This window comes from Quercus suber, unplaced genomic scaffold, assembly GCF_002906115.3.
Source record: "Quercus suber isolate HL8 unplaced genomic scaffold, Cork oak 2.0 scaffold_453, whole genome shotgun sequence".
Lineage (NCBI taxonomy): Eukaryota > Viridiplantae > Streptophyta > Magnoliopsida > Fagales > Fagaceae > Quercus > Quercus suber.
The window spans coordinates 152,657-176,907 of record NW_027069904.1 but is presented as its reverse complement, the minus strand read 5'-3'; the positions used below and the strand labels follow the sequence as shown (position 1 = coordinate 176,907).

Sequence of the window (24,251 nt, the reverse complement as noted above, 5' to 3'; positions counted from 1 at the left end):
CTCCCCCCCCCCCCCCCCCCCCCCCCGCGTCTCCCCCTCTCTCAAAATCAGTACCACTGACTCTCTCACTTTTCTCTATCTCACCACTGCTTGGCCGCTAACAATTCATGGCTTCCATTAGCTGGAAGTTTATTGGCCAATATTCAAGCCATTAGTTCCTATGCCCAAGTTTGAGTACAATGATATTAATAGCAAAATGCATTTATGAAAATGAACAGAGAAAAATCAGAGGACATACTTACAAATATGAAAACAATAACAATAATTAAAGTTTACTTCCTTCTCCTAGTTCCTTAGATCCACTTGGTTCTATTCTTTTAAAATATATATATATAGACCTGCCTGGTTCTGGTTCGGATTTCGTCAGAGTTAATGAGTTTTACACAGATTTGGTTTTGGTTGGAAGGGCTAAAAGGGAGGGTTTGCTTGCTTTTGATTGATGGCGGTAATGGCCAATTGGCTATAATGGTACTGAAGAGAGAAGGGGGTGTTTCATTTCACTGCTTCCTAGAATAAGATCTGGTAGTGGGTGTGCATTGTGGTCTTCAATTTTTTTCTTTCAAATACTGTTTGAAGAGCCAGAAATTCAGCAGGAAAAAGCAACAGAGGATGTGAGATTTGGGTTACCATAAGTTCCAAATCTGAGTTTGCATCGGATCTGGATTGGTCTTTCACAGTGAATTTCATTTTTGAAACAGCTCCCTCTAAAGCCAAACCTCTCAACCCAACTCTTCTTAATAATTTTAAGCCCAAGCCGATCTTGGTATGGCGACCCAAATCAAAAGAACTTACCTCGTCGTCTTTTCCGATTTGCGAGACCCAACGATTTCTTCCAGGGCGTTCATCCTCTCTGCCATCGGTCTCGGCGATCCATGCGATAGATAATTTGAGCTCTGATGTAGTGGATGCAATGCCGATAATGTCACTGACCAAGTTGAATAAGGTCTCCAATGTAGCCGCTGCTGAGATTCTTGGCTCCAATGAGGTCAGGAATGAGTTATCGGCACTGCCCAAGTTGATTAATGTCTCCGATGTAGTCGTTGTTGCAATTCTAAGCTCCGATGAGGCCAGGAATGAGTCAGCATGTACCTCAGATGGTGAAGAGAGCCTACAGCGAGACCTCCGACTGATACTTCAAGAGCATTCCAGCAATGTAATCAAGAAATGGGGGAATTCAGAGCAGTGGGTGCTTGAATTGCATGACGGAAGGAGGGTTGCAATTCTGATTCAGATCTCTTTGCCACAGGGTGAAGCCACCGAGGTGTTGGAAGAGCAAAACCAGTTGGCCTTAGTTTCGATGAAGTCTTCAGACTTTATGGATGTGTCATCGGCTCATTTCAAAGAGGATAAAGTACTTGTGGAGGATTGGGTTTCGGACACCTATTCGGAGGATGCTGATCTGCCTCTAGCTGGTAAACCACTTGCTTTTTCTGTACCCTTGGCCATGGAAGAGCAGGAAGTTGTGGGTGTGGATAGTTCAGTGAGGCAAGAACCTTACTCAGAGTGGTTTCAAAGTAGATTCAACAACTTTGACAGCTTCCTAGGCACGTCCCTAGAAGGTTTGGAAAATCAAGCAACAAAATTTTTATTGGCTGTTGAGGCTGAATTAAAACAGAGGGCTGCTTTGAACAAGAAAGCACGTGGTTCAAGGGTGAAAGGTTTAAGAGAGTTGAAGGGATTGTTCAGTTCTATTAATTATGGCTCTCTGCTAGGCGTAGTGGTAAGAGTTGGGATCGAGCTCTTTTTGTTTCTCAATGAATTTAAAGTTACTTTCCTGGAATGTCAGAGGGTTGAATGAAGTTGAAAAGAGGCTTCAGATTCGTAAGTTGTTGCGTACCTAGAGGGTTGATATTGTGTGTTTGCAGGAGACCAAACTTGAGTGGATTACTAGAGGAATTGTTCAAAGTATATGGAGTTGTCCATATGTAGATTGGTTGTACCTAGGTTTTGAAGGTGCTTCTGGAGGTATTTTATTGATGTGGGATAAACGGGTTGTGGAAAAGGTGGAGGAAGCAGTGGGACATTTTTAAATTTTCATGCAAATTTAAAAATATTGGTGACCAATTTGAGTGGGCTTTTGTAGGTGTATATGGGCCAAATTTGAACAAAAGGCATAGGAAAATGTGGGAAGAACTAACCGGGCTGATCAGTTGGTGGGATTTGCCATGATGTCTAGGAGGTGACTTTAATATAATCCGCTTCCCATCAAAGAGACTAGGGGCTGCAAGTTATACTTAGGCTATTTATGGTTTTTCTAACTTCATCTCTCTTCATGAGTTGATGGATATACCTATGGAAGGGGCCTTTACACTTGGTCCAATTCATCCTCAGCTTCTCAGCTAGATCAGCTTCTTTTCTCTCCACTCTTGGCAAATCACATCACACAGTTTTCCTAGAAAGGAACCTATCAAAAAAAAAGGGGGGGGGGGGAGGATTTTCGCCCCATTAGTCTTGTTGGGGAGGGGGGGTAAATAAAATTATTGCTAAAGTCTTGGCCACCCAACTTCACACGGTTATGGAAGATATAATTTCAGCATCTCAAAATGCTTTTGTGAGGAACAGACAAATCCTTGACCCTGCTCTTATTGATAATGAATGCTTTGACAGTAGATTGAAGGCTGGTGTGCCGGGGTTGCTTTGCAAACTAGATGTTAAGAAGGCATTTGGTCATGTAAACTGGGGTTTTCTTTTGCAATTGCTAGAACAGAGTGAGTTCTCTGCCAAGTGAAGGCAATGGATTTTCTTCTATCTATCTACAATTCATTTCTCTATTCTGATTAATGGCTCTCCTTGTGGGTTTTTTGAGAGCTTCAAAGGGTTGAGACAAGGCGATCCCTTGGAAGAATGTTGGATAAAACTATCCATGAAGGACGTGTGTCAGGCTTTAGTGTGGGTAACCTAGAGGGAAGATCCTTGGTGGTGTCATCTCCTCTTTGCAGATGACACTCTAATTTTTTGTGATGCTGACCTAGATCAAATTTTGATTCTTCGTATGATTCTTATTTGGTTTGAGGTAGTTTCTGGCTTAAAGATAAATCTGGGCAAGTCAAAATTGGTTCCCGTTGGAGTGGTGCGTAATATAGACTTAGTGTTGAATGTCCTGAGCTGCAAGTAGGTACTCTTCCAATGAAATATTTGGGTCTTCCTTTGGGTGCTAAATTCAAGGATAAGACTATATGGAACCCAATTCTAGAGAAAATGGAAAGGAGATTAGCGGAATGGAAATGCTTGTACTTATCTAAGGGAGGTAGAGTCACTTTAATCAAAAGCACTCTATCTAATTTAGCCACTTATTTTCTATCTTTATTTCCTATACCTGCTATTGTGGCTAACCAAATGGAGAATTTTCAACGGAATTTCTTATGGGGTGGCATTGGTGATGAACCTAAATTTCATTTGGTTAAATGGGCTACTATTTGTTCTCCCATTTCTTCAGGTGGCTTAGGGATAAGGAAGATAAGACTTTTTAATGAACTTTTGCTTAGGAAGTGGCTATGGAGATTTAGAATTGAGAAGGATGCCCTTTGGAGGCAAGTGATAGAGGTGAAATATGGATGTGTATGGGGGGACTAGTGTACCAGATCTATTAATGGTCCATATGGTGTTGGTTTATGGAAAAATATCAATCGGGGATAGCCTTCTTTTTCATACCATATTCTGTATACTATTGGTGATGGATCTAGGGTAAATTTTTGGCAAGACCATTGGTGTGGAGAGACATCTCTTGCAGTTAGCTATCTTGACTTATTTAGATTTTGCAAGAATAAGAAGGCTAGTGTGGTTGAGCTTATGAAGTCCACCAATAGCGTCCTCTTTTGGGATGTAAGCTTCTTTAGGGGTGTGCATACTCGAGAATTAGTAGCTTTGTCAGGTTTCATGGAAACCATATACAGTTCTTCAATAAGGGGGTTTGGGGAGGATAAGATGTGTTGAAAACCGGGTAAAGATAAGGGGTTCATGGTTAATGATTATTATAAAATTTTAGTGGGCTCTACTAACTACTGTTTTCCTTGGAAAAGTATTTGGAAACATAAGATTCCTTCTCGAGTAGCTTTCTTTGTTTGGACTACTGCTTTAGGGAAATGCTTGACGATTGATAATTTACAAAAAAAAAAGGTTTGGATATTTGATTGGTGCTACATGTGCATGAGTAATGGTGAATTAGTTGACCATTTCTTTCTTCACCGTTCCATTGCTATGGATTTGTAGTTTATAGTCTTGGGTTTATTTGGAGTAAGCTAGGTTATGCCACAATCTGTTTTGGGGATCCTAGCGTGTTGGCAAGGTAGGTTTGGTCGTCATCAAAATGGTTATATATGGTCAATTGCTCCTCATTGCTTAATGTGGTGTCTTTGGAGCGAGAGAAATAATAGATGTTTTGAAAATATTGAGAGATCCATTCCAGACCTCAAGTTATTTTTCTTTAGAACTTTATTGGATTAGTTGGTTGTGTTGCAAAACCAATCATTCCCTTCTTTTATTGATTTCCTTGATTCTTGTGATTTTTGTACTTGATTTATTGACCCCTTGTACACTTCCTGTGTACTAGGGTGTCCCTTTTTTATATCAATAAAACTTATTACTTATCAAAAAGAGAAAAAATTTGTTGTGGGTTGTTATAATTTTTTATTAGATGAAGACCAGTTTTGAGTGAAAAACTCATGCCAAACACACATTTGAGCATTTTGGTAACTTCAATACATTTTTTTAACCCAATTTGGAAAACTCTGTTCAAATTGTTTTGAAAACAAGAACACCAAATACTATTACCAAAACAACCCTAATTGTTTCTACACATGCAGATTATAATTACGAGTTTTAAGCATGTGATTAATTGTTTAACACGTGCTAGCTATAGTTTGTTATGACTTTAACAAGTGATTAATTATTTTTGCTTATGTGCTAGCTATAGTCTGTTAACGGGTTGTTATTAGGGATGATGTCCACATGAGGTCAGCATAACCAATTCCTTGGTGCATAAATAACAAGGTTGGACATTGTAAACTCGACCGTCTGTGATTGAATAAAATTTCCTCTAGAATCAGAATTGAGATTTGAGAATTCTCTCATTTTATGCCAACACTTTCTCTTTCTTTGAAATTCCTAACTTTTTTTTTTTTTTTTTGGCATCATTCTACTGCCATCCACTAACATCAAATAGAAGAGAAAGCCATTGGAAGGTATACTCCCATCCAATGTCTTTAAATAGAAGAGAAATCCAAGACAATAAGATTTTACTCTTTTCATAGATGGCTCTTGCCCCTCAAAGTCCTCCTAACCTTTCCCTAATTTGCCACTTCAAACAAGATGGAACTATATTCCAACTCTAATTCCGCAGGTTTTGAAAAAAGTAGCCTTTCTTTTTTTGATAATTAATGAAACTTTATTGAATTAAATAAAGAGTCACCCAAGTATACAGTCAAACACTCAAATTTCAAACATCTATCAAATCACAAACCAAAAATAAAGAGTGACTTCCTACAGCTGACATCCATTCTAGTGAAAAACAATTTCAGATCCGGTAAATTCCTCTCTAAATCTTCAGAACTCCAATTCCTCTTCCACCAAATACAGCACATAAAACAATGAGGGACAGCCTTCCAAATAACACCATTACAATGACGCCCAAACTTTCATTGCCAACAAGCTATTAGATTTAGATCCAGTATAGTTCTCGGCATCATCCAATGGATACCAAACAAGACAAAAACCAGACCACAACTCAGTAGCATTAGGACAATGAAGTTTTGAAAACAGTAACTTAGCATGTAATTTCAGCTGAAGTTAAAATCTGATTTTGTTGGAAATTTTAGGTTCGATATGTAGTAGACTACGAATCTGATTTTGTTGGAAATCAGGTTAGAAAAGAATAGGACACAAGAATGCTGAAAGTAGCAACGAGAGATAAGATTAGATAGGAAGGTAGAGGAAGTAGAGGGAGGACAATTCCAAGCAATAACTCAACAAGCTTAACTTTCAATTCATTTCATCCCCTCAACAAAGAATACAGAGCTGACACATTTTATAGCCAAGATTACTTCCTGAGGAAGTATTCACCCTCCTTTTTTTTAATAGGAAAAAATCTTTATTAATGTGAGTGTATGTCCAAACATGTTATCACTGCTGCATGGTCCTGGATGTGAAAAGCATAAACATGCAGAAAGTTGAAGAAAAAAAATTTCCATGCACACTTTATATTACGAATTTATGTGAACCTATTCTAAAATTCTTTTTTACTTTATGAGTCATAATTTAATTTTTGAGAAATTAATACATATCAAATAGGCTCATGAAAAATTGTCTTAATCACCTGAATAATTGCCAAGGCAATTCTGTATAGCATGACATCGGTGCTATTTTCCCGAACAATCTGCACCTGCTCTCCTAGGATTCTAAATAAATCAACTGCAGCTGGTGTGTACAGCTTTCCATCCTCAGTTTTCTTTGGTGGCTGTACCTTATCAGCCTCCAAGATATTCAAGTACCATTTCTAGAAAACAAAACCAGTAAAAAGCAATAGTTACATGGGAGAAGTAGAGAGGTAATTTGCGTAATATCATAAACTATCAAATATGATTTGCAATAGGTTGATTTTTATTTTTTTATGATAAGTTGCAATAGATTGATAAGGCTGATAAATAATTACCCTTGTTGTAGCTTGCATTCTCTCTACATATGAGTTCATGAGGGGATCCATGGCACCACTCTCAGAACAAACTTGAGCCAAAGAGTCATCAACACCAAGCCCTATCAGGTTATCTTGATATTCAACTACCCAACCAGTTACCTAGTTGTAGGCAATAAGAAAGAGAAACAGAAAGTAGGAAAAAGAAATTCAAATGGAAATATGAAACACATTATACCAAAAATATTCAGAAATAAAATATACTTCAAAGCCTTCAATAAGAAAAATACTTAAGCCACTTTTCCACCCCCAAGTACTTTAATTAAAGTTGCTTCTAAGAAAAGTGCCATGTCTGATGTAATTATTAGGCAGTAGGGCGGTTCTCCAGTAATGTAATTACCCAGTTGTAGAGCACAATGAATGACCTCTGGAGACCAATAATTACATCGGTCAGCAGCATCAGCAACAGCAGGGTGGAGCTTATCATCAACTAACCAACAGTTTTTATGAATTTAGATGCTCATTCATCACTTGATAAACAAAGAAATTGCTAATAAAATCCACCTCTATTAGCCTAATTATTTTACTATGATGATATCTTCACAATGGCAACAAAAATTAAATTTATCCAAACTAGATTCCGTCAAAATTCAAAGTGCAAGTCTAACTACAATGACAAATCTTGGTCCCAGTTAACTTGCAAATAGCCAAGTTGTTCCATGTGCAATAGCACATGGTCTGTTTACTTCTGCAAAGGCTATTTGAAAAATAAGACGCCTGTTTGAAATTCATAAGGATTTGAGCAAAATACCTTCAAAATCTCTATATTTGTTAATTCATTTGCCCTGTCACCGAGCAATCTAAGCATCTGAATAAACCTCTCAGTATACAGATTTACCATGAGTTGGAATATTTCATATCTGCCAGCATGGAAGACTGAATCAGTACAAATAAAACATTTACATGGAATATAACCCTCAACAGTCAACATAATTCCCAAGTTTAATTCAAGTACAGGCATATGTGATGACGCACTTATCCATGTGGCTCGGACACACACACACACCGCACAAAATATAGAATGATAATGCTAGCTGCATTAACCCTTCCAATAAACTAGAACCTTGCTCACAAAAGTGATGACTGGGTTTTGAACATTGGCACACACATACAGCACCAAAATAAGCCATATAATTACTAGAAGCCTAAGTAGCCCAAATATAAATTTGCAAACTGTTTCAATACTTCAGCAACTAAGCCTTAATCCCAAAATTTTGGGGTCAGCTATGGATTAACAACAAACTAGTCAGGTATGGCCACATTATTTTCTACCATTTTATTCTATTTGAAGTCATATACTCTGTTATCTCCTTAATTGACACGTGCTTTTTTACAACATTTTTTTTAGAATCACTTTTTTTCGATTTCTACTAATGCAATTTTAGACCTTCCTCTACCTGTCTTTGTTCTCTCGACTTGAATCAACTCACTTGTTCTCACCAGTGCATTAATCGCTCTCCCGTAACAAACTATTTCATAGACAATCAATCTTTTCTCTTAAATTATTACATTGCAACCCACTAGAATTTGCGCTCAGTTGTATTGGATTGTATGTAAGGTATATGGCTGTCAAGACACTTTTTCTTTTTATGAAAGCGAAATGATAAGTTGGAACAAGCTGTAGAACCACTTATTCCCATATTCCTCCAGAAATTTTCAGACTGCTGCCTTTTAAGTGTTCAAGGCAACAAACTGTAGTGCTTAACTGAAGGTGAATTATAGAAAACAATCTGACTTGGGTCTCCATTGGTAAAATCTTGTAAATTGAAGTTTGCTTAGACTTGGATATCGGATCAGCAAAAGAGGTATTTAGACTCCAATTAACCCAAAAATGCTTTCTTAAGCCTTCCTAGTAGAACAGAATTACATTTGGAGGGCTGAGTCATCCACTACCAGGTTAACAAACAGGACAGCCAATTGTTTGGCATCCAACTACTACCCACACCAACAAACAAAACCTTTAGTAGAAAGTAACAATAAGCCTAAGGATACTATGTAAAATCAAGCATATTTAGGTAAAAAGACTGAGACATCCAACAGTACCTCATAAGGGAATAATTAAGGGGTAAAAAGAGGATATAGCAAAAATATAATCTTAAGGACAAACCTCAAATTAAAGAGAAAGAAACAAAAAGGTAAGAAGAAGAAGAAAGAAGAAAAAAAGAGGTAGATTTGACACTGTGCAAACCTTGGAGGGAAACAAGGGGCAACATAGTCATAAATATCTCCGAGCTCTTCTCCAATCTGAATGTTGTAAAAGAAACAACCAACATTATCAATGAAACAAAAATCTAAATCAGGTTTTTTACAAGCTCCTTATGGTAAATGAATAATGTATAATTATTCATAATGCCTCCTAGCATGAAATGAGCAAAGTCCTGTGTTGTATGCTACCTAATGATGCTAATTTGTTATTCAATGTGTACTGTTCATTTGAAGAAGAATTCACAAGCTCATGTTTTTTATGCATAAAATCTTATCAACTTATCGATGTTAAGGAGATCACTCTATATTAGGCAAGGTGGCAAAGAAAGAAAGGACGGAAAGGATTATTCAAAATTCCAATAGACTGCGGGATATTGAAAACAAACTCGAGTATGAGTTGTCTTCCAACATGTGGAGAAATAATGTAGGACACAATCTGAAAACCTAAAATAAAGAATAATGTTTGAGGATATATAGCTATACTATTCATATGGTAATATAGCAGCCTACTTTATCTTTAGGTTATTTAAGGATATTTGCTTCTGATTTATTTTTATTACATACAACTTGTATTAGTCCAAATCAAGGGACTCATTTATTTTAAGGGATGAAAAGTTTTGCGTTCTTATCAATAAGAGGTTATGATATCTTTGTAAGATATCTTATTTTATTACTAACTTAAAACCTTACATACATACATATAATGTATATATGCGTGTCATGTGTCCACTCAATAGTACATATAGTAGTACTTTGGTTTGTTAAAGGGGAAAAAACAATATAAAATATATACACACACAAAAAAAAAAAAAAAAAATGCTATTCGTCAGCCTCCACTAAGAAGTAGAGCACAAAAACATAGAAATTGAAAACTTAAGTTGTACTTACTGTTCGAGCTTCTTCCAACGCTGCTTTAAGGTCCTCAAAAACAAGCTGATGCACAAATTACTGTTAGAATAAGAGATATTTAACACTCAATGGTTATACAACAGAGTAACCATTAAAAGAATACCTCTGTCAGAAGTTTGTTAAATCGTCCTTCAACAGTCTTCCTTATTTGCTCATAGCATTTATCCTTATAGCCTTTCCCCTGAACATTCAATTTCTGCTGTGATGTATTTTTTGAAGAAGTTGTTACATTGGTCGACTTCCTGTAGGAAATAAGAAAAAGTAACAAAACTATGGTGCATTATGTAACCTTAAAAAATAAGGTTGTGATATACAGTTTAAGAAAGCTTCTGAGAAAGATTATACACATTATGAATATAAGGAACAATGACTTGAAATTATAACCAAACTTCAAGTTGAAAGAAAGTAACTAAAATTGAAAATTAATTCAAAATATTTACTTGGCAGTTCTACGAGGATTTGAAACTGAAGCCATTGCACCAACTCCCTCGGCCTCAGCTACTTCCTCAGCAACTTGTTGATCAAGGATTTCTTGCATTTCAACAACCCTAGAAGGGATAGAAACAGTAGAGAAATATAATTATACACTACAAGACTAGCACAAGAAAATGAACCAAAATGGCCTCCTAAATAAAAACTCCCTCTGTCCCCCAAGTTCTTAGTCCTTTATTCCACTTTCTTATGTCCCAAAATGTAGTCCTCTTTGAAAAATCAACAAATAAATTTCCTAACTTACCATTTTATTTAATTTAAAAAGTCAATATCCTTCTTTCACTAGTATTTAAATTAATGAGGTTATTTTAGTAAATTTGTTACTTTTATTTAAAAAATAAAGTGCATATAAATGATTTTTTTTATATAAGTAATAAAAATATATTAAAAAGAAGAAGGGTGTCACCTGAGTATACAGGAAGTATACATCAGGGACAAAAACCAAGAAGAGAGGGAATCAACAAAATATGCAACAGAACTTGTCACTTGTGCCTATGGTTCAAAACCAGTCAGATCTCAATAAGTTTGATTTTAGCTCTATAACAGTAAAGTATGTTTGGTTATTCCTCTCTCCATATAGTCCGTATTAGACTTGGGGGTTTTTTTGGTGATACAGAATATACAGGGAATTTGTAGGGTTTTTGGAGTTTTATTTATTTCCTTTTTCATATTTTTTTGTCATTTTGGGATTATCCTTAAGATGCATGGGTACAGGTACAGGTATTGGGATTATCCTTAAGATGCATGGGTACAGGTACAGGTATGGGGATAAAACATTTCTTGAAAAACCTAGGTTTTGATACGTCGGGAATATGTGTAATAATTAATGATTACTTATTAAATATTTTTTTTTATTTTTTAGCATTTATTATTCATATATTGTTAAGCATATATCAATTTAAGAACAAAAGTTTTCAATAAAATTATTTTTACCTATAAGAAAAAATCAAGAGCAATAATAGATAATAAAGTAAATCCACGGCTGTAAAATAATGTTTAGAATATAAACCATAAAATAATGTTTAGAATACAAACCAAAATCCAAAAGAGTAAATAAAAGATAACTAGATAAGTTTTCAACATTGAAACTACTATAGAAAAAATATAAATAAAAAATCTTACAAGTTAGGGCTATCTCTAACTATCAGGGGCTGGGTTTCAACAATATCCAAACCGTATCATGGGCATATCTTGAACGTATTGGCATTTTAAAAAAATAAATAAATAAATGACTAGGACTACGTATCTTAGATGTATCAAAGTATGATACGTATGGGATACCAATACGTCAGCCAAAACAGAGTATACATGCATCCTAGGCGTTATCCTCTCAAAAGGATTGATAAATTTTAAATTGGTCAATAACTTTGAATTATTTTTCTATAAATTTTTAATTACCAACCAAAACAAAATGCATGTCATTCTCTGAAGGGGATTGATACGGAAAATTTCAATGGTATGTAACTTTGTTTTATTAATTCTATTTTTTTAATAAAATCATCTATTATCTATTAATTAAAAAACACACATCATTTGTTTGAACAAAACATTGGAAATATCAAATTTACCCCCACGAAACTAGTTTGGGAAGAATGAGAGGAAGAAAGACACAAAGCAAATTAAAACAAAATTCAAAAATATAAGAAGACAAAGACTAAGGATGTTCATCACAGAAATACCTTAAAGCACGAACCAAAGTTTGTGGGCTGCAAAAAAGAACAGATGTAAAACAATTAAATGACCATCAGAAGAATCATAAAACAGATTACATATATAACCTAAGCAATAATGACTTTGAAGCATGTGCACCAAAAAGAATGGAAAACAAATCCATAACAAAATGAGACACTTCCAAGTCCAGCAAGAGAAGAGAGGGAGAGAGAGAGAGGGGGGGGGGGGGAAGGCAATTATTAGAAGGCAGGCCTATTTCGCTTGGACCACTACTCAGAGAAAAGATTTTGGTCATACTGGTGCAACATATCTAACAAAGATGATGAAACAGTTAAAATTCACAAACCTATAAGATATTTAACATGTGACATAACCATCAACCCTTCTTTATGAAAGAGATGCCATTTGATCAAAAGAACATTAATGAGCTTAATAATCCATCCCAATTTAAATGTTTAGTTTTAAATGACACAATGTTTGACGACGAAGAAAGAGCATAATAACCTTACTAAAATGCCTGAAGGTAACATGACTTTTAAAATGCGTTGATTTTTTTTTTTTTTTTTTTTTTTTTTTTTACAAAATAAGGTATAATATGTGCAGATTAAGTTGAAAATGTTTTTTTTTTTTTTTTTTTTTTGATAAGTAACGTAAGAATATTATTAATAATAGAATTATTTTTTTGGAAGTGAACACTCCTTTTGGGACATCCCAAAATGGAAAGCAAGATCTTTATTTATGATTAAATGGTGTCTATAAAAGTTAGTTGATACAATTATTTTTTTGATAATTAAGTTAGTTAATACAATGATTAAAAGTGTCATGAGGGACTGCAGCAGTTGTACATGAAGTATACAAAATGCTAGTCAATTTTCAGTTAAATTCTATCTTCTTGACAAGTAAGCAATTCATCTAAGCTAAAGCATATTCTAACGCTCAGAAATTCTAGCCCACAAAAACATGAAATCACAAAATGATAAATAACCTTAAAAAAAGGCAATCAGTCTCTGCATCGAATATCAGCCCAAAACTGCATCACTACCATTAACTTTCACGTTTTTAAAGCTTAAAACATATGCTTTAGTATTCTGCTACTTGCTGCACAAAGTCGCAGGATCAAACAGATCTCTCACTACGTTGGGCCTAATTTTGGCGCATCAATGCAGTGTCATTCTCAATGGTATCCATAAAAAAATTAGTTGCCTGTACATCACATGTATGCCACCTTCATCCAGTAAAAGAATGTAAATATATATATATAAAAACATGCAATTTTTACTTTTTTTCTTCTTTAGGTGGGGCAATGATGGAAGAGAAAGAGAGAGAGAAAGATAGTGATGACTCAGCAGCTAACATGCTTATCATACTGATTTCTAAGCACATTTTTACTTTGTGGCACTTGCAAGTAAGATAAAATAGAAGGCAAGCAAATACCAATAAGCATTTCCAAAAAGTGAATCAGGCCAGTTCAAACCACCAAACACAAAATATTATATCAAATCGCAAGCAATACACAATCTATAAAGCTTAAATAAGTACAAAATCTTTCTAAGAAAGAACCTCATTAAAGTTGGGTGCAAGAGATAAAATGAATTTCATATGAAAAAAGTGCAATCACAAATTTTAAGTTTTTCCACATTAGAACAAAAAAAAATGTACCTTTCTTTAGAAAGTTTATAGAAGTTGGAAATATGACCCCATAATGTCTTCTCAAATGTCTCCCAAGTCTGATCTACATCTTCAAAATATTCTCTGGTTCATGGCCCATATGAGTGAGAGAGAGAGAGAGAGAAGTCACTAAGCTTCAGAGTAGCATTAATAAAAAAAATCATGGAAATAATATTTTTACACTGAAACATTTAATATAAAAGGCATCATTGTCATAATCATCATCATCATCATCCTTAAAAGCCAATTTCTACTTTCCACATGTGTTGTTCTTGCAGCCAAAAAAAAATCTCGATTCACCTTTTCAAAGTAATTAAATGTTGAATGCATCAAGAGCAGATAATTCAAGCATTAACTTAAAATAAAATCATCAATGCTGCTTTGAACCAAGAATTAGAAAACACCAATCATCAGCATCGCCAAATTAAGCTAGCCACTCAATTGCCTCTTTAATGTCAAGCTCATTGATAAAATCATAAAAATTGTGTGGCTTGGATATAGAGACATAGCAATTGCCACAAGAATATTCCCAACTCTTCTAAATTGGCTATAGTATTAGGATTGAAAAACACCAAAAGATTTGCTGAAAAACTGGCAAGAACTGACAGCTTAGAATTAGCTTAACATTTTCTTTCTTTGCTCTTTTTTAACCCCTGATCTGCTAACTAGCATCCAGCTCTTTTATACTTTTTTGATGTTTAATTGTTACTAGCTTTGGGCTCACTACAAGAACTATAAATGCAACAAGGGAAGAAGCTGGAGAGTATTCTTTAGTCAGAAAATTTGTAAAAGTAGTTAATTCTTAATACTAAAGCATATTTCCTTTTTTTTTTTTTCATTTAATGTCATTGATCCATTAAGTATAATTTACTTTTTGTCTGCTGATGTCGAATGATGATTGCTGAAGCAGTTTCTTTCTTATTCTTCTACAAGTTAAAATAACTTTGGCTTGACATATAATCCCGTATAATTGTATTTATCAATATTAACATGTGAAGGAAATACAAATGAAAATAAATCACCAAGGTTTAAAACTTTTGATTTTATGTTACCGTTTTCTTATTAGAATCACCCCAAACCTTAGCAATTTTTTGAGAAGTTACCCCAAACCTTAGTACGGATTGTGAGCTTATAGAAATGTATCCTTGTAGTTTGGTGAATATGGCAAATAAAGAGAAGTTGAGGGAAGGGCAGGAGGGATGCATAGAGGAGCCTCTTTCAAAAGGAATGACAAAAATGGGGGGGGGCCTTCTAATCTAACGGGATGCCATGGCTCCCCTTGGCCCCTGCTAGCACCACTGAAGAATGTGACAAAAAACTTTACAAGACAATACAGACCTTAGTCTGCCAACCTCTTCCTTGTGAGATCCTGCAGCTGCTAATGCAAACCTCCGCTTCCCATCAAGAGCTGTTAACCTCTAAGACAAATTTAAGGACGAAAATCCAAAGACCCAACTATGAGTACACTATAATATGTGAATTTAGTTCCAAGTAATAATATGTATGTAGGGAAGAGAACTATTACCTCAAAAGTGTTAACAAGTTCTTTATCATCACTCAAAGAATCCCTTGCTTCAGCTGCTTCAACAGAAATGGACATCATGCCCTCGACATCCTATTAAAAGATCAAGAAGTGAGCTAACAGCAACCACACAGAAAAGTAGAAGAAACAACAAACAATTAGATTCTAAAGCTTCATGCCTCTAGATTTAAAATTTTAAATAGGCATGCTTCACAAAAAATCAACATGAATAGCCAATGAACTTCTGGTCCACTGGACAGTGGTTTCTCATTTTCTTTTAGTCAAGATAAAAATTTTCAGGCAATTCCAACCCCACTTGATTGCTGATTAGTTGCATGTAAGTTGTAACACTCTGGTGTAACTGCATTCTCACTGCAACACCTTTCACAAGATAGAAGGCATTTCTTTATATGTAAATAGGAAGACAAGGCTGGTGGAGTTCAAACCCCAGTGCAGAAGCACAACAAGAGTTACTGGAACCACTGGTTTTTCTCAAGCCCCAAGATAGAGGGGAAAAATTGAAAATGGAACAATACAACTCCATTTCCAGGTGTCCAAATTGTGGATAAAATAACACATGCACACACACACACACACACACTAGTCATGATAAAAAAAACTTATTCAACTCAGGAGCATTTTTCAACTAAGCCAAACACACCCACCTTCAAGGTTGTATTTAAGTTGTTCCTTGCATTGCTAAGGAGCTTTATTTGATCATGGTTTTCAATTAATGTTTGGCATTCTTGACAAAGCCTGATGCAGAAGGCAGTCATATAAACCACAAAATCAGATACACAAATATTGCAATCGAATTTTACAGATAGGATACCAAATTAAACCCCTTATAATGTTAGAAAAACCCCCTCAGTATATCTCATCAACAACGTACTTTTCAATAGAAACAAAGTTTTCACGGAGTTGGTCTATCGTCTTCTCAGATAAGGACAGAGAGTCCAGCCCAGCTTGTGCCTGTTCAACCTACAGAGTCAAAGAAGTACCAGGTAAGCACAATGAAATATGAGACTTGTTAAGCTCCCTCAACTCAGTAAATGTCTCATAATAAAAGGTAAGAGAAAAAAAAATGGTTGAAAATAATTATGACAGCAGTTTTCCCCATGAAAAGGATTGGAATTTGTGTATAAACCTGCTCGGCAACCATTGTACTAAGTTGTGCATCATTTGCCTGACAATAAAAATAATAGCAACATTCAGAGTTGACAATCTAAAGGTTTATCAAGAAATTCATTGAAATAAAAGCCAATATAATGCCCTTTTTCTAACAGCAATTATAAATTAACCAACTTTTCAAAGCCTCACTTTTTCATAATTTACTAGCCGGTACTTCAGCAAGTAATTTGCAAACACTACTCACCAAAAAAAAAAAAAAAAACGTTACATACACACCCAATAAGTTTTGAGCCCATAAGCTTACCTTCCACCTATTCTTGCAGGACAAGAAAGTGTCATTCGAGTCAAAGCACACTAGCAAGTAGCAACATTACCCACCAATCTAATAGGCCTAAAATCCTTAACATCTAAAGCAACTACCATCTTCAGAATAAGTCTAATTAAAGAAGCATTCAGACTTTCCCCATACAGGCCACATCTCCATGCTCACAAAAAGTAACAAACATTCTCATTAAATCCTACTTTACTAGAAACTAGCACTATCGAATGAGGGGAACGGGAAACCATTTTGAAGCTACTTCTTCATTCACATTAACACTCTTTACCCTCTTGATTGTTGCTTAATCAAAGTTTTTTTTTTCCTTGATGTCGTGGAACCTCGCTAAGTGTTAGGAGCTTTACTTGCTGCTAATGATGGCATGAGGAATGTGAGTGCTTGGGCAACATTAGGCCAGTCACTTGGCTTCATGTTTCCTCAATGCACTCATGGCTCCTCATGCCAGATTAGTAATGCTCCTAAGGGCTCTTTGAGGGGGGCATGCCAAATCTCCCTACTCAAGTTGGATCGATGAGCAGGATGAAGGGGCGGCATATGGAGGCTCCTTGCTCCACATGATGCCCCAGGCCATGGTGGGCAGAGTTGGTTCTGATGATGGGCAGATACAGGTGGTGCTGACCCTACTTGGTGGTGCACGGCATTGGTGGCTTAGTTGTTTGTTGCTTGTGTATGGGCTTGGAGGCTTGAGTGCAAGGCAGGGCTGGGCTGCCATGATGATTAGATACTGGGTGCAAAGCATTGGGCTGGTGGGTGCTGGCTGATGCATGGACAAAAGCTAGTAGGCTTGATGGCAGTTACTTGGTGTGCTGCATATGGACATGTTGTGTGGGCTGTATTGCTGACAGAGGAAGACTTGGGCATGGGCCAAGCCTCTCAAAACGTGGGAAACATGCTGTGTGGGCTGCTGTGTGATGGGCAGAAGCCCCATGATCTGCTGAGACGTGGGCTGTGAATGTGCTGATGTGCAGGAGCAATCATTGGGCAATTAACAAGCAATTTCTAGTTTTCCTGATGATCAGACCTGCTGTGTAGGGGCTGAAAACGTGGAGAGCAGACCAAAACAGCATCAGTTGAAGGTTTCCTAAGTCAAATCACAAGTGGCAAAATGTCCAAGACCCAGGCAGTTACTAGGTAGTAACTGCCATAGCAGTTATTTATGTGTATATGACCCTAAGGCTGTTGGGGGTGTCAACAGCAGAGTGTATTTTGCCTTAGAGAAAATTCTGTGTATTTCTCTAGCTTGTAAAAGGGTTTCCTTTGTACTTGAGATTGAGTAATAAAGGCTGGGGGTGGGTTCCCTATAAACATGGTGTGTGCTGTGTGAGTCCCTATATAATCTGTTCTAAGTGTTCTGTAGTGTGTGTGGTGTTGGCTGAGACTAAGTCAGGACTTAGGGCCATCACAGGTAGAAAATTGAAAATTGAATGAAAATTTTGACCCTGTGACACTAAGGCAGGGCCCTTTGAACCCACCCCTAGGGGATTAAACCCCGAATTCACAACCACACTAGCAAGAACCTTGTATACAGTAGTCCAGGTGAACCACTGAACTGCACCCGGACCAATAATTTGATCAAAGATATATATCATCAACAGATAAAAAAAGAAGTCCAAATGAAAATGGATTTCTCTTCTCCAATGAGAGAATTTACTAACCAACGCAAAGAACACTACATATCAATCAAATACAGAACTCATCAAATCACTAGAGAATTTACTCTTACCTATTCAATTCATCATGCCAAATCAGATTTTCAACGCTTTTCAAAAAAAAAAACTAGGAAACCCTAGAATTAGCCAAAATTTGATGAATCAAAACTAGAAATTAGGCAAAAAAATTTGAAATTTATTTTAAGAATGGAAATAGGACCTGTTGGCGAGTAATGTAATCGGCCTTTATGGATGCGATGGACTGAAGAAGCTCCGGCAGCGGCAGAAGCTTCGCGACCTCGCGCACCGCCGATTCCTTCGCTTCCACTCCCAGGTCCTCCACCATCATTTTTCTTCCTATACCAACACAGTAACTGTAACACGGTTCACGATCAGGTTGGAAATGAAGGATTTTTATGTCTACCTAAATTTTCAAAGTTTTCAATTTTAATAAAATTTATAGTAAAAATGAAAAAATATAAATTCTATATTAAATACATCATAAAACTTCTTCTACTTTTTTAATCTTGGCAGCAGAATTTCAATATGGTTTTTTTTTTTTTTTTTTTGCATAAATACACTTTTGTCCCAATATTTTGGATCAATTCGCATTTTGGTCTCAAAATTGATTTCGCTTCTATTATTATCCCTAATTTTAAAAAATCATTTCTATTTTAATCTCTACTGTCATCCAAGTAACAGAATCCTATTACGTGGCAGACGAAGTACCCTAGTTGTTGACATGGCACAACATTAAAATATTATTAAAAAAATTATTTAACATTTTTCAATGTCATGTCAGCATTTTAATTTTTTTTAATTCTAATAACAAAATTTCAAATTAAACTTAAAAATTTCAAAAACAAAAACAAAACAAAACAAAAAAATTACAGTTTTAAAGATTGAGAAAAAAAATTTAGAGCAATTATTTCAATTTTTCTTGAAATTTTTTAAGAAACGAACACTAAATTAACATTATTCACGCTCCATGTTGGCGTTTTTGTGTTTGTGATTGTGTTTGTATCTATTTCATTTTTCTTCTTTCTTTTAAGATAAACCAAAAAAGTAAAATCAAAACTAAAATAAATTAATAAATATCTCAAACGACATCAGCCAGAGATGCGTATTTACAGTGTTAAAAAACCCAAATTAGTTTGTGTGTTTGCGTGGCATTTGTCTCTCGATCTGAGACGACTTGCTCTCAGATTAGGTTGGTTGAAAAATATCCTAAACCACTACTAAGAAAAAGAAAAGGGAAGAGATCGGCTCAGAAGAAATAGAAGAGGAGATCGGCCTGAGAAAAAAGAAGAAAAAGAGGCAGAGGAGATCAGCAACATGGGCACAGCATGCAATCTCTAACTTTTGCTTGTTTGTGTTGTTTGTGTTTGTATGGTTCTTTTGCTTCTTTCTTTGTTCAATCTCCGACTTTTTTCTCTCTCTAAACCCGAATCCCTCTTCCTCTCTCTTGTTTGATCAACGATAGTAGTAGTGGGTTTGGTGACTTTGTGGGCGTGAGTTTGTTGACTGATCGATGGGTTTGACGTTTCGGGTTGTTGATTTTTCTAGGTTCATGGGTTTGATTATTTGCAAAGAAAATCAATAAAAGAAAAGAAAATATTGATTATTTTAATTTTCTAGGCAAGTTTTCATCTTCTTTTCCGAAGAACATGGAGAATAGTTCTAGGTTCACTCGCACTGTTTTGGGTTTGCATTTGTTATGGGTTTGCTCTTGTTCTAGGTTTGCTCTTGATTCTGGGTTTTATTTCTTGTTTTTCTGGATTTGATGGAGATTAGATTTGGTTGCTAGATTTGGATTTGGGTTTGCCAGAAATTGGATTGGTTGCTGGATTTATTTCTTGAATTTGGGAAGAACATGAAGAACAGGTTGTTATGTTCTTACCGAAAAAAATAATGAAGTAAAAATAATAATAATAATAATAATAATAATAATAATAATAATAATAATAATAATATGAAAGTAAAAAAAATTAAAATGCTAGCGAGGCATTGAAAAATGCTAAATAATTTTTTTAATAATATTTTAATGCCACGTCAGCGCCACATCAGTACCATGACAGCAACTAGGCACTCCGTTTGCCACGTAATATGGTTCTGTTACTTGGCTAACAACAATGATTAAAATAGAAACAATTTTTTTTAAAATAGGGATGACAATATGAACAAAATCAATTTTAGGACCAAAATGTTGAGCCTAAAAGTGCATTTACGTCTTCTTTTTTTTCTTTTTTTCTTTTTCTTTTTTTTAACATTTTGAAACTTTGAAATAGAGTTTTCACTTAGGCCTCGTTTGGGAGGAGAGAATGGAATAGAATGAAAATAAATAAAAAGAATAATTTTAGAATATTCTTCCCTTCTCTTATTTGGGAGTTTTAATGGTGGGAATGAAAAGTTCATTCCCTTGTTTGAGAGTTTAAGTAAGATGGAATGGAATGGGTAAGAGGGAACATTTATTCCTCTCTATTCTCTTAAAACCTCAAATTTTCATTCCCCCCGAAATTGGGAGGAATGGGAGAGAATAAAATTAGATTTAATATTTTTTTACTAAAACTCTCAAAATACCCCTATATGTTCAATCTTTTATTTTAAAATAGGGGTCTAATAGTAATATTTTTATAAAATGATTCCATTCTATTCCCAAACAAGATTACTCACATTCCATTTATTTTCATTCTTTTTCATTCTTTTATTTTAAAACATCCAATCAAGTTTGCTTAATTTCATTCAATTGTTTTCCCTTACTTAAATACATTTCATTCCATTTCATTCCATTCCTTTCCATTTCCTTATAATCATTCCATTTCATTCCATTTCCTTATGAACCCCTAAACGAAGCCTTAGAGTGCACACGTAATATAATGTGAGAAATAAATGGAATTAATCATGCCATATATTATTATATAATAAAAATTATGCTTTAATTACACCAAATTTCAATTTTTTATACAAAAAAAAATTATAATTTTTTAAATATAAGAAAAATGAGATAATTCCTATAAAATAAAAATAAAAAGAACAAAGAGCTAGTTTTTTCTTCAAAGTATCAACTATTGCTTTATTGCTTCATCAGAAGAAAACCAAAAAAAAAAAAAACTATTGCTTTATTGCTTCTTCATTGCTAATACTTGTTTAGGCCATGTTTGGTTTGATGAATTCATCATTTATCACTCAAATTTTTCATAGTCCTACACCTACTAAGGTTGTTTGGTTTGGTTTTTTTTTTTTTTCCTTAATTTTCATAACTCATTACTAAAAAAACTAAGTTAGAATTATGGATAATAAGAACAACTTTTAAGAAATTTTAGGTGTTGAATATGAGTTAGTAATATGTTATAACTATCTCAAAAAAAATTTCAAAATTCACTCTCATCCATCTATACAAAGTTATATAAAAATATATGGTTGTTATAATAAAAATCTAAATTTACACTAGCATTATTCATTTTGTATTACTTTTTTATTATTTCTTCACACATTCCAAAATAAAAGAAGAGAGTAAATAGTGTTGTTGTGTATAAAGAAAAATAAAAAATTAAGAAAAATTAATATATTAATAAAATATAATATAAAATAGATAATCTGATGTTGGGTGTTTTTAAAAAAATATATGTAAAATAGAAAAAGAAGATTTTTATGCTAAAATAGATAAGAATTTTTCCAATACCTATGCTCCGAGATTTCTCTTTACTCTCAAACTCTCTATTTCCATACCCTCTATGTAAACTTAAATTAATTTTAAAAACCTAATTTTATTACAATTTAAAATTACATGTTAAATGCAACTCTTCCTTCTATTATAGTAAAACCGTTCTTCTTTTGATTTTTTTTTTTTTACCATTTTTTCATGGAATGGCAACATCCATGATCATTACAAATGTTAATTTCACTACAATTTAAATTTTATATCAAATGGAACTCTTTTCATATAAATATCATTTTCTATTTTTAGAGAATATGTGAATACCTAAATTCCAAGACAACACAGGTATGCATTTTTTTTTTCTTCTTTTTGTTTTGCTTCTTTTTTTAAAAAGAAACTTTAATTCATTTAGTAGAAGAAAATGAAATACAAAAAAGGGAAAGCACAAGAAAAAACCAAATGTTACAATGATTAAGGGGGCCTTGGTAGAGTAGGTGTTGAAGCTCCGAGGGTGTGACAGCTTCTAGACTTGTGTGGTTCCAAATAATCTTGCAAATTGGGGGTCCTTTATATATATATATATATACAAGATAGAAATTCTACTCTAATTTAATCTAAGTGTATATGTATGTGAAGCTCTCTCCTAGAGATTTGAACCTTGACTTTTGCCCCCCACATCCCACAAACACTTATATTTGTAGAATGACCATCAACTTCTTCTTTTTTCATACCAACTTCTTCATAGTTTTAAAATTCTCTATATAAAGGTAGGTATTATATGGTTTCTGTTTTGGAGGTATTGTATCATTTTTACACCTACCCTTGCTATGCACCATGTTGTTATGTCTTTTTCGTTTTTACTTTTACTTTTCTTTTTCCATCAAATTGATTAGGTTTTGTGCTTAGGTTACATTTTGTTTAAGTAATTTTTCTTAACTTTGGTATAATTTGTATGCTTATGGTCTAAGAATTAATAATTTATATGCTTACTCAACAAAATTTTATTGTTACATTGCTTCCAAAAGTAAACCAAAAGCATTCAAAAACAATAGTAATGAGCAATACTTATATTGCTTACTTAGTTCTCAATCGATTGCAGGCAACTCTTCATTCGTTACAACAATTCAATCATTTGTCATGCTCATGCTCTAGTTGCTACCCTTAGCCTCTTCAAGGCCATAATAAAGTTATGGGTGGAGTTGGGTTCGGTTCTACTGTGAAAAATAAATTTGTTTTTCATAACCAACTTGTGCACTAACAACAACCAAAAAACAAGAAGGAAAATACATATATGCATAGAGGGACGGAGTTGGGATTTTTGGTTTGGGGGAGTTGAGTTACATATTCATAAATACATATATTTACACAACTAAATATATTGATACATAAATACATTTTACATAAACTTTAATGTGAATACACAAATTGTCTACTTACCACCAACATGTACAAAACGATTTACCATTATTTAATTATAATTTTTTAAATCTTTTATTTTTGGAGTGTTATCAAACCCAACATTAAATATCCTCTATTTTTTTCATTCAACATTTTCAGTTTAGCCAAAGGCCTTGTAGCTGAATTGGCATCTCCCCATGTACAAAGTGTTTGGGGATCTAGGGGGGAAAGGATTCGAGCTGCGGGGTTAGCAGCATGTTGAAATTATTTCTCAAAAAAAAAAAAAAAAACATTTTTAGTCTAAATCAAGCACTGACAAACAATTGGAAACTTAACAACAATAGCAATAACAACAAAAGACTTGGTCCCAAATTGAAAAGGAAATAAAAATTATATATTTATGTCCAAGAGAAAATGTCTTTTTAAGTATTGTCACTTATATATCCTCACCATAGTTTTTTTTCATTTAACATTTTGTGACTAAATCAAGTATTGGCAAAAAATTCGAAAGTTAACAACAACGAAAGACTTAGTGCCAAATAAAATAAAAGAAAATAACTCTACCAAGAATTTTGTTTTATTAAAAACTTACTATTTGAACTCAACAACCAAAACTTACCAATTAAGAGAGGAAAAATCTTTTTAAAAAAATTATTTTTTTTGTTACAATGAGGATAGTTTTTTGTTCTTAACAATTATTTTTTAGAACCCAGCGTTTAATTAGTTATTCAATACTTTTTTGTAGGAGTCAACTCTTATTTTTTGGAGGGGCCAACTATCAATTTTAAGGTCTAGTATCTAAAAAAGTTGCAAAATATATATACCTTATAAAGTATTTTAAAAATTTTGGGGAAATTCATTAACGAAAAACGCCTACGTGGCAAACGGTTTGCACACATGGCTAATAAAGCAATAAAAAAAATGTT

General features: G+C 34.3%; 1 protein-coding gene across 1 annotated transcript in view; it reads right to left on the bottom strand.

The window, feature by feature from the left end:
- LOC112013241 (exocyst complex component SEC6) overlaps window positions 1–18,713 on the bottom strand; it is a 38,348-nt gene extending 19,635 nt beyond the window's left edge. The window contains 15 exon segments of the mRNA XM_065762333.1: window positions 6,311–6,490; window positions 6,647–6,787; window positions 7,437–7,545; window positions 8,874–8,929; window positions 9,779–9,823; window positions 9,903–10,041; window positions 10,240–10,347; window positions 11,971–11,997; window positions 13,622–13,714; window positions 14,969–15,048; window positions 15,156–15,245; window positions 15,818–15,908; window positions 16,045–16,133; window positions 16,300–16,338; window positions 18,490–18,713. Coding sequence (XP_065618405.1) covers window positions 6,311–6,490; window positions 6,647–6,787; window positions 7,437–7,545; window positions 8,874–8,929; window positions 9,779–9,823; window positions 9,903–10,041; window positions 10,240–10,347; window positions 11,971–11,997; window positions 13,622–13,714; window positions 14,969–15,048; window positions 15,156–15,245; window positions 15,818–15,908; window positions 16,045–16,133; window positions 16,300–16,338; window positions 18,490–18,618 — 1,416 coding nt within the window. The 5' untranslated portion in view covers window positions 18,619–18,713.
- Window positions 18,714–24,251: the final 5,538 nt, after the last annotated feature.